Below are 12154 nucleotides of genomic sequence, written 5' to 3'. Positions count from 1 at the left end.
TGTTGGTTATTCGTAAACGTCTACCTACATACTTTCACAACACATGCTGGTTTCATACACGCTTCATATCTTGCACGAATCGGTTCACTGCTAATCCAAGAACGCCTTCGAATTTTGCGCAAGCCCCCGTTATGTCTTGATACGGCGAGCATGTAAAACACACCTTACAATTTGCTGCGTCACCGTGCAGCGATCTTGTACAAATCTGTTCGTGCTTAGCACCGTAATGAACCGGGATATCGTTTTTCTGCAGCTAAACCATCGTGCCATCCACTGTCGTGCTCTCTCTGCGATAATTTCGGTGCTGGTGAAATTCTTCGCTCTATCATTCGGTGGGCGATGGAATTTTTCGCTGTCTGCTCGAAATTCGATATTTGCATACGGCAATGAAAGCGTAGGCTCTTTTTCGCGGCGCCGATACAGCGATTTTTCGAGTGCACTCGTGGCCAGAGTCAAAATCCAGCGGGGTCACGCCGAGCGATGGGCACCCTATACCCGGATACGATTCCGCGCAATATGATACTTTTATGCCGCGCTTATCGGTCGTGGAACTGTACCGTTACATGTAGAACCCATAACCGATATTTGAGTTTTATGGGGATGCCAATATTGCCGATTTGAAATATTTTGCTGATTAAGTCGATGATTTCTGCCATATCAAAAGTGACGTTAGTCGGCAAGGAACTTCTAATTAGTGGCAGTAATTTGGGAAATATAACCCATAAACTTCATTTGTTTGCAATATAACACCAACTGAGCAAGGAACTAGTACTTCCAGTAAGACAGGCGTATATTGTAGTTCAGTAAGAGCCACTTTTCAGCATTTTTGATCGAGAAGTGAGTATGGTGCACAGCACATAAATACAGCATATTAATCAACCTCACAGTACTAAAGACCCTCTCATTTTAAACAGTTGCAGGAATGATAGCGTCATTGGACAGGCCGATGAACATCGAACGCAGTTTGCTGCCAATGTCCAGCCCATGCCCAGTGCCCGAATATCTATGGAGATAGATAGATATTGGGTCGGTCCATAGTTGCAAATATAGTAGGCCTGTCGTTGTGTATACAACGTGTTTATAGAACAAATTGAGGAAAAATGTCACGCGCGCCGGATATATCATCACCCCGATACAAAGTTACGTATCCTCGACTTCTGACTACGGTTCGTTTTCGCCTGTAACGCAGGTTGTGGCGTTTACATTGGTGGCCACTGTGGCTGTTGTGGCGTGACCACTCGAGAAATAGTAATCTATACAGCGGAATGATCATAAATGAGCACTTGATTTGGTTAGATATCGTAGTGAGCCATTTTAAACTCTCGGCTTTGTGCAATCTTTTTTTTTGCGATGTTGATTACTGTCGTTGTACATTCCGAGTTTATAACCGTCTGCTTTATTGGGCTATTGATACCGCGAACTTACGCGACCTTGAATTGATACTCTTTGTTGAGTTATATCGGAGAATTCTGCATATACATGCGATCAATCGGCTATTATAGGCCTCAGGAGTTACGAGCCTAGCCTTTTTCGCGACTATACGAAATGCAGCACCATGGACAAGCGATATGTTTTACGATCAAACTTAAAATTGTATCCTGTTGTTACATTTATGACACACCGTTGTCCTTGCGAAGTGTTAACGTGGTTTTATTGCCGCATTCGATGTGTGATCCTTAATAAGCGGTCAATATGAACACTCGGTGACATTGTTTGTCTAACTACGCAACCATGACTAGGTATTGCGCTCTGTGTGACAACTGACTGGTTTTTGTCGTACCTGGCGCATGCATTCACTGCGAGTTAGCGTAATATGTGACATATAACCGGAAATGTGCTTTGCTGGATCAAGGATCATGGATCTCAAAACTCAGATTCTGACGAAATTTAGATCCCGGCTTGGTTTGGATTTTGATGAATGTCACATCGCCGTCAATGTGACAGCATCATCAAGCCAACAATAGACAAGGATCCCATGATGTGCAAACCCTGCCATTGTTGACCGGGATGTGTCGATTCTCCCGGTTACGCGGTTGAAAAATTCATTTTTTTAAAATTTGCAATTAGTATTATCAATTGCGTTATCTCCGCTAGCTTTATAGAAGTTCGTTGACTGAAAAAAATTTGATCGAGCGGTTATTTCCCGATCGACTACTGTTAATTGTGTCGTGATGTACGCTACGCGTATAATTATGTTTTACGCGAGGTGATATTTTCGCAGTTCGCCTGCAGTGCGCTAAGTATCAAGTAACACGGTTTCTTATATTCATGGAGGTGCTATGTTTTATGGAATAATTCGCGGACTCGTGATAGCTAGCTTGAACCCGAGCGGTTTGCGGCTAATATAACTCGATTTTATGGCGCTGTTTGGCTTGGATGCATAATATAATGTGTGCGCAAAGTTTGCTTTGAATTGCCGCATAAGCATATTGTCAGCAACCGTCGCTGACCCCGTCGAACCCGTCTTTCGTAACAGCGCTCGTTCGGTCGAATTTCGAAAAATAAGCGCTTGCCCGTGCATTTTTGCAGTATTGTGATTGTTAACCTGTTTGAACTGAGATGGCGTGCTTGCGCATTGGTTTGATGTCGGCTATTGTGACACATAGCGTGGGTCGGCTACAGTCCAATATATATGCGGAATACACTGCGCTCTTGATTTGAATTCCGGTTGAAATGATATTAATACAAGTGCGCATGCGCGATAGATGTGCGAAGAAGTCCGGTTTGCGATTTGAGCATCAACGCCGTATCCTCATAACTCAACGCCAGGGCTAGAATCTGAAATTTCCTATTGAACATAGTGGTATAATATGGTCCATTCCGTGAACAAGATGAAGAAAAGTAAATCGTGAATTCGTGCATCCAATCCGGAACTTGGGTCAGGCACCTTGTGGCGAAAAGTGAGTCCGGATGTAGTGCGGTTTTCGAAAAATCCGCCGGATTCCAGTGCGGTTTCAATCCCTACTAATCCTGTGTAGGCTACAATAGAAATGTGACTTGCTTCGGGTTAATAATTTTGTAAATGCAGTCTTGCAATTGTATTCACGGATGATCTCTGATCATTAATCAATGATCAGTGTGAGAAGACATTCTTTTACTGTTAACCTGATCGATGTCTTCGTTCCACCGCCGAATTTCCATCGACAAACAATGCATGAAACCGAAATTGTCTATATTTGGACGCAGCATGCAGCACCTCCGCCGTTCATGTTCAGACATGTGCGAAATTCGCTTAACCAGCATGTATCGCTGTGCTGCAAGAAGATTACTCTGTAAAATTTAGGTTTCAGCGGCACGCTTGGACGCACCTATGTTAGAGCTTCGCCGTTTTGATACTAAATCCTACGCCACGTCGAAGCGATAACCTCTACCATACGGTAATGGATCGATTCTAATGCAGTCCCTGTTGACTTCCGAGAAAATTTTCCCATATGTTTGAGGCGCATTTAAAACGAAAAGCTTGCGTTTCGCGGTTATCGATTTTCACACGGTTCTTAACTGTGGTGTATAGATTTTTTTTGTAATCGCTCGCAACTCCGATATTCATCTGATAACCGATACAGGCCGCCCGTGCAATTTCCGGCCGCGTAGTCTCTAATGTACGGAGTGAATCGAAATTGGCTGAAGTTATTAAGATACCTGAACAGTTAATTTGGATGTTGCTTCACCGCACCTCAGCTCGCAATTGGTGGATCACGCTTTCAACGTTGATACTGCTAAACGCGTTCACTAAACGCGTTCATGCGGTTTGGTTAGCCGTAAAAACGATCGCCAGGTAGTGCAATAGCGAAATCAGTGATTTGAATTTGGAAAGATTTATCCGCACTGGATTGCTGTCGCGATTTGCTGCGAATTTGCTGTCCTAGTTTTACTGCATTGTCCATCTCGTTGTTTTTGACGACTTCAACAAGCGCAGTCAATATGACGTCACAGTCGTTGCATGGCAAAGCAAACTCCGCGGCGAACCCGTGTCGCTCGTGTCGCAATATTTGAACTTTGGTCGTGTTTAGTCTTTCCGAATCGGCGACCTTCTGTGTTTCAGTAAACCCGAAAGTTTGAACTCGTGGTGAATGACGGGCGCGCACGAGTTTCGAACGATCTCGCTTCAATTGTTCTAAATTGCCAATCGCTACATTATATCGAGCGATATTTCTGAAATCTGTAATGGGCTGTATTATCCGTGTCATATGCCGCGCACTTGGTGAAATCGACTGCCCTCCGATGACCTTGATTGCTTTCACACCGCACTAATCGACAAGACTTATCCGACTCTGGCTTTTAACCGGCCCTTACATTTTTGATTCTTCCTTATTGATCAAAAGTGCAGGCCTGCTTTTTGATCGATATGTTTCTTGAGTTCACATGCGTTTGTATGGCAGCAGTGCGTGAACTGTATGCCCACTACTGCAAACAACGAAATCGCGTGGCATTCTAACGGGATATTGAAAGATTCATCTGTGTTCCAGATGTTCCAACTTGATCAAGTTCACGAATTCGTTTGCTATCAATGTCGTTTCGAAATACAAATCCATACTAATCAATGGTCGTTAATGTGATCAAATGTTGGAAACATGGCTACGCAATATACTTTGCGTCTCGTGACCTTTAACAGTCTATTCATGGAAGCAGCCAGCGGATCGCACCATTGCGTAGGCGTCGGCCAACCGCTTCTTTCGTGCTTATCAGTTGCGGGCAGCACACGAAATTTTCGAAGGGCGCACACATTGTGTCGGTCAATGTAGCTAGCTTCCTCCCTCCGCCGTTTCGATTAATAGCGCTTTCATTTGCTACTACGAAAAGGAGTACTTGAATATCGTGTTTTTGAAATCTAGCTTTAGTTTTTGTGGCACCGCGACAGTCGCGGACGACGCCTCTCCGCGGGTTGTTACGTCACAGTAACTTCTCAAAACACTGCTAATATCCGCGAAACGGACGTAACCTGATTCCAAAGGTTGCGCAGGCCAATCGCGGACCTATCCTGTTTACGAGGAAGCGAAAATGCTTACTAACGATGAATATTGGTTGACATCGCTGCTAATGATGAATATTTATCGACATCATAACACTAATTCTAAACCTTTTTTGACCCTCAACTTCTTGCAATATGTAGCGTCTACGATATAGCGTGAAATCGGAAAAGATTTAATATTAAATGTTTCTGTGTTCGCGATTGATGAAATCTTGTAGCAATTGTAGCATACTGCATAATCTTGAATCTTATCTCCGATATTTTGTGGTGCGGCGCGGCGCCCATGCTTGTCTACCACTGTTTGTAACTTCAGCGCGTATTTTGTTATCAAAGCAAGGGTCCCAATACATGAAGTGGCGCGGCGCGAAATTCATCAGCTCTGCCTTTTGAATGCGTTGGTGTCGGTTATTGATTGGGAATGTCGTATGATGGCTTGATATTTCATTTCACGGTGATGATTGAGTTCCTCTGCCATTTCCTCTGTCGGTCTCAATTTTCTTGCATTAGCCTGCTTTGATAGAGATATTGGATATTGAGGCCAGGCGTTTGTTGCTGTATTGGCGATAATATTTCGAAGTGGAACTGATAATGTTAGTAAAAATAAGCTTGCGGTTATTAAGGAAATACATATCAGATAATTAGTATGATCTACGTCATTTCTAACTCCTCGCAATGTCTGTCAACTGGGTATTGTTAATGCGTACTAATTGAAAAATTCTAGATACGGCATTCCTGAATATGCTGTTGGACTTGGGGCACTTCATTTTGATTGGATTTAGCATAGATGGACATATGGTTGATCAAATTTGATATGGTTGTGTCATTTTAATTTTAATCTATTGGTGCATCTGGAAATGGGCATCCTGCTCAATGTTCTTGAAAAGGATGTGTGTGATCCTGTTTTGCGAATCATCAAACCATTGTAGTTCCTAACCGGATAGCTTATCATATGGGGTTTATCTCATTCTATGCATGAAACTTCACATTAATCTTGTTATGGTATGCCCAAATTTACAATTAATGTTGCTATTTGAGCTTAGGCAGGGAGTTCTCAACCAGTGGGCCAAGGCCCATTGTAGGACTATTGGAGGGTTTTTTAGGAGAGCTGCCGAGCTATTTTTAAAATAATCATTACGCACACACGGAAGGACTAAACCTAGTCATCAGAAGCCTCAACTAAGAGACACGAGAAACGCCATTACTCGCTGGTTCTTTGGAGCATCTTCAGGATACGGTTTTTGTATCGAAGAGGTTCCGTAATTCGTTTACAATAACCAGAATCACAACAGTAATGAAATATCCCACCGGTCATAACACTCATATGTTGTATAATTGTCACTGTTATTTCACAACAACATACATCTTTGCTTTGTATGGTTCGAGCAGAAATTTGATTGGTGGACCATGAGATATTTTGAAATCGGAAAGCGGATCGCAACTGTAAATATTTTTGATAACAATCTCGCCATTTCAGGATGTATCATTTTTAATTTTCCTCTAAAACAGTAACTGGGTGTTAACATTGTTTGTCTTGCGGGCAACATATCGCAGATTTGATCGATGCTGTCTTACTGCAGAATCCAGCCCCTGCTGATCTGTACCAGTGACAGTACCAGCTACCAAGCCTGCTTAAATAGGCACTTACACTTATACTCTGTGGCAACCCCAAACAACTTGATGAAGCCCAAGCATGCTCTATCATTGTCCGTTGAAATCAGAATACTTTGTTCCTTATCTTGACAATGCCGTTGCATTGAAGGCTGCTGAATAATTGATTTGATTCCTCCCTTTTGAATTTGATGGTATCTTTACTCAGAATTTCATCATTGTTGATTTCATGTTTGTGTGGTGTATTGTATATTTAATCATATAATATATTTTGCAGGAAAGTGGAATGAATTGGGCGGAGACCCCCTGTTTGAAGATGGACAGATGTCTCATTTGGGAGTGTACGATCCTATAGCCCCAAATTTGAACCGTATCTCTCCTCTCCTGTCCGACTTCCAAAGGGAACGCTACTCGCGAAAAGTGTTTGTAGGTGGCCTACCGCCGGACATTGATGAAGGTACGCGGAAGTAAACTATTGTGTGATGCAATCCTACCGAATTTCTACCGAAATATTTTAATGTCACCGGCAATTGCGGAGTTATGATCAAATCGCCGAAGTGTGATGATGTGACACCATGGCCGTGATGTGGCCGAAGAAAATGAAAATCTCACAAAAACACATTTACCAAGTTTTTAAAAAAAAATACAAGATACTCTGATTCCACTGCGACGAAATTTAGATTCTAGCTTGATGAAATCTTATGTTGAATATTAATAAATGCTCACTCATTGTTTGAAGCTACTGTTAAATCTGAAAGTTCATACGTCAAATAGAGGGATTTTGGCTTGTGTTTCTATATGATTATGCTAGTTGAAATATAGCTGTACTATTATTTACTCATTTTTAAAGGCTTCGCGACCTTTGGCATTTTAATGTTGAAGAATAAACATTATACCCGTCGCAGATTCCAAGCCTGTCTTAAAGAACTAGGCCTCAGCATTTTATAAAGAAGTCTAGACGTGTCTTTTTTGCTCTTCCCGTGTTTGAATGATCTCGGTAACTATTTACTCGAAATAATGACCATGCCTATTTTTTTATTGCAGTCCTGGTATGTATTTCTTCTCTTCGAAGGCAAATATTTAGAATAGTTCTTACAGCACTTGTGTGAACTATCACCGATCTTTTGTATGCTCATCAGCTCATCAACCTCTAGTCATTCGACCATGATATCTCTTGATCAAATACCCAACAGGTTGGAAGTTACGGTTGAACTTTGACCCATTACAATTGACCGGCCTTCTTGAACTGGTAGATTCCGTGTAACAATGTAGCACTGTATTTCCTGTAAAGCGTAAGTCTCTTCATTTGGCCGGAGACCACCGTGCCCCCAGCTTCTCATACATGAAGTTGAAGCTGCGACTTCTAACAATGGGGCAATTGTGTATTTTGCAGAGGAAATTCAAGCAAGCTTCCGTCATTTCGGACCATTGGTAGTGGACTGGCCACATAAAGCTGAAAGCAAGTCGTACTTCCCACCCAAAGGTGAACAACTGAACATAGAGCATAACGTGTTGTTGGTGTGCTGTATTTTACGGAGGTGTGCTTGGTATGGCACAAGGAAGTGTTTGGTTTCGATTTCGTGATACTGTAATTGATAGGGTCTATCAGCGTAGCTAACGCAAAGCTGCATGCAAATCGATGTCTTGTTTAGCAGACAAATACTTCGTCTCGCTGCTCAAGATTCGGTACTCAATCACCAACCATATTGGTGGAAATCTGTGTTCTGTTGTGTTATGCATTTCAATGCCTTATTGAACAATGAGCATTGATGCATTTTGGGCATACGTCTAATGCACCAGACGTCCCAAATTATGCAATGCAATGGGTATGCTAGGCAGCTTTTGAAACCCCCTGTTCCTTGGTCTGTATTATTTTGTCGTTTGCTATTCGATTTTTGTGTTTCTGAAGTTACTGGTACACTAAATATATGTCATGGGTGCTGGTGGCTGAATAGCGTAATGGTCAAAATAGATGCAGGCATGCAGCATTTAGGAATTTGCTCATTTCACATCTAATATCACCGTCTAGTGGTGTTTTCAGTGCAGCTTATAATATGGCATTGTAGCCCTGTCAAAATTCCATCCATCTCAATGTCTAGAACTGCTAACAGCTTCAGACATAATGTCTGGTACCAATGTCCATGCATTTTGGGATATCACATACGGTCAGTGAATATGAATCGAAAGTTTTTGTGGTGTCGGAGCTGATATGCAGTGACCCGTGAATGAATAATAGATGGTGTTAAGGTGATACTTAAATTTCAGTAGGGAAATGCTCAACTCTGCTTTACACGTGCACAGTTCTCCTTGTGAAATTAGATGGCTGAACATTGACTTTGTGTGAATGTAGCATTGAAACGTAGATTTGGACATGGTTATGAATGGATCAATCCAGTCGAAGCTTTTAGCAGCTTTAATCACTGTTCATATTGTGATAAGTGGGTGTTTCGCCATAATGTATACCCTGTAAATAAAGTCATATTATCAAACGCACAGATTCATTTGTATCTCGTATCACAGGCTGTTAATATAGGAGGTTGTTTTTCCCATGTGTTTATATTATATAAATCTGGCAGACCATAATTTACCTTGTGTTATAGAAAGCCAGCTTTTGATTCCTTCTTCCCAGCTTGCATAGTATCTGCGGTATAATATGCCAGGCAATTTCAAACATTTGCAAACCAAGTTTCTCACTATACACGATTACTCAATTATCTCAGAGAATTCGCAGTAATTGCCTCCTCATAGGAAGCCAAATATACATCCGATCGTTCTTATTGGTTGGAAGCCTAATGGATATAATCAAATTTCTTACACATCACAGTATGGCAAAGCTACAATATTAATTTTATTCGAATTATAGTGTAATGGTCGTGGACTCGTGGGTAGCCTATTGATTGTAGGCTTGTGCACTGGAACAATGTGGAGCAAGCACAGGATATTCATTTACACTGCACCTTATGGCATAAAATTGCTATTCACAGCAAATTCGCAGAATTTAGTCACAGCGCATTTCCGAGGCTGTCTTGATAGCATATATTAAGCATTGACTCATGATAAATCATCAAATATCAAGTTGATCAAGTGACATAGTGCTTGTCTATGGGGCTGTGAAATCCCCTCATTGTACTGACTTCGTTTGAAGGCTTCGGAATTTCCGCAATAATAAGGTTATGTCATTTAAATTTTAACGAAACAGAAAATCCTTTGATCTGGCCATAAATGCTTCACCTTGGCTGCAGTTAAATTCAGTCATCCAAAAAAGAATATCAGTATTATGTGGATTTAGAAAATGCCAATGACAAGATATCATACTGTTCAGTCAAGAAACGGCATATGTTCTATCCCAAATGCCTGTTTGCTTTGATGCAACGCAGTCATTGGCTCTTGAACAATTTGTCACATATACGTATTTCCCACCTGCTATCACTATGTGTGAATTTATGCGATAAATTGATATCATCTTACAGAAATAATGAATTTGAAACGTTACCATATTGCAGATCGACCTAATGGTCATCATAATTATAAAGTGATGATGGGGCTTGCTCGACAATGATACCTTTGTTATCAATTTTCTGACATACCTGAAGCTCATAGTCCGTCTTACACAGGCATCTATTCATCGTTGGTGTATTTGCGACTTATAAAATCGAAATGGATGTGCAATGGCTCTCCTAGTGTCGTAAATGTATATGCCATATTGTTATTATTAGTATAATGATATTGACATGTAGGGTAGGCCTGTTGTATGCATCAAATTTCTCCTTGTAAGAGCAGAAACGGGTACAGGTACGCAATAGTCTATTTATATCAAGAATTTCTGTTGCATAGGAAAATGAGTTCCGTCACCATGTAAGTTGCGCCTAAAGAATAGTTTGAGAGAGTAGATTTTGTAAAATTGTAGCCATGGAAATATGGCCACAAATGGTGTGAAGTTACAGTCAAAATTATCTAATGAATTGTTAAATGCTTTGCAAACACGATACCATACTATATTTCTCCTATTGAAAAGTGTTTGCCAACTACCGAGCCTTTGTAATACATAATCAGTGTCAGGTGTATTTGCGCATATGATCTAAATTCACTATGCTAACACCCTCTCATATAGGATATGCCGAACGATATGTAAGGTTGCTAACCTCAAGCTCTTGTCACATAGTTGTACCGCCTGACAAGTATGCCACTGGCTGCCTGTCAAACATGTTGTAAACCACGGCATCGATAGAAACCACCATAAGTTATGTTGGATATGTTTCATCTGTGTTGATACAAAGTTTAAATGGAGCTGTTTGTATGCCTTTCACGGTCCTTCAAACTCTCATGGAGACACTGATGACACTTGTAAAAATGCTGTGCTCTGCTCCCAAGCACACTTGGAAGCTTAAAATAGGTGCTTGCAGCTGTAATATCCCTCTTTCAAGTGATGTAGTTTGTATGAAGCGATGGTTACTGTCTCTATGGAGGAAATAAGTTTTCATGATGCAAGTAAACTCGCTGCAAACTCGCTCATGTTATGCAATGAAATATTGTTTTTAGTGGTATATGCATTAATTGAGACACCATGTCCTATATGCATTCTGAGTGATATTGCCTATGTAAGCTTAACATTCAGTGTAGGTCTGATGACCATGCTTACTTAGCAATCGTGAAGTCTCATGCAGCATTATTTGTGTTTGAGCATATACCTGAATCCTGATCATCCCCGTCGCAACCTCCAATAATGCAAATCCTAGCTTAGCTTATTACTGTGGTTAATTGACTTCAGGAGCCATGTGTACCCCGAGGCATTACCCTCCTATCTAGGAACAGCAGGAAACCTGAAAACTTAAGTCATACTTCCCAAAGCAATTGACTCTGAAAAATCCAATTTCTTGATGGCTGTTTGGTGCGTATCGATTAGCACCAATTTTCTAAATGCATTTTGCTTACAATGACTTGGAAGCGCGGCGCTGGATTCTCTACTTTATGATCTGTCTTTAATTGCGCGATTTGAAGTATACTCAAATGATTGGTTTGTATAGCACTCTATTAACCCGAAGTAGTTAGCTTGTCTAGGAATAACTTATGTACAATGTACAATTGTACAATGTACATGCTATTCATAGTGTAGTATCCCGCAATATGGATTTGTCTGTTCCGTGTGGTCTACGGTACTCCAGCTTTATCATGGTGGTTAGGAATCTGTAACCAATAACTCTGCGAATACTGTGATGGAATTGACTGCAAAAGTTAGGTCCTAAATATCGCGCACACATGGTATACAAGTGTGACGGGGCAAGTAAAATTTTTGGAAACTTGAAAATTGTAGAAGTCTTCACTCGTCAGCTCATTTTTTGTCGTAGAGTCTAATTGGCTGAAGTCCCATGTCATATTCCCATTGACGTGATATCCGTGAGAGTGTGTTATCGTGTCAACTTTGTAAAAACGTGATGGTTTTAAAACTGCACAAGAATCCAGGTGAAAAATTTCATAGAACTATGAAACTAGTGGCACTTGCTTCAGCACAACACAACCTTCAATGAAGTCTTACCAACTAAAACAACAGGTTTTTGAACCTTGCTCAATTTCCATGAC

The 12154-nt window shown here is 41.0% G+C and overlaps 1 protein-coding gene across 1 annotated transcript in view; it reads left to right on the top strand.

Annotated features, from left to right (window-relative positions):
- The window catches only part of LOC145454385 (uncharacterized), a 42306-nt gene that overhangs the window by 18805 nt on the left and 11347 nt on the right, over positions 1–12154 (top strand). The window contains exons 5-6 of the mRNA XM_080332383.1: positions 6855–7034; positions 7971–8060. Of these exons, the coding sequence (XP_080188509.1) occupies positions 6855–7034; positions 7971–8060 (270 nt within the window). The remainder of the gene's footprint in view (positions 1–6854; positions 7035–7970; positions 8061–12154) is intronic.

This window comes from Botryllus schlosseri, chromosome 13, assembly GCF_051294905.1.
Source record: "Botryllus schlosseri isolate E-star chromosome 13, Bs_hap1, whole genome shotgun sequence".
Classification (NCBI taxonomy): domain Eukaryota; kingdom Metazoa; phylum Chordata; class Ascidiacea; order Stolidobranchia; family Styelidae; genus Botryllus; species Botryllus schlosseri.
This window is presented reverse-complemented; position numbering and strand designations above follow the sequence as displayed.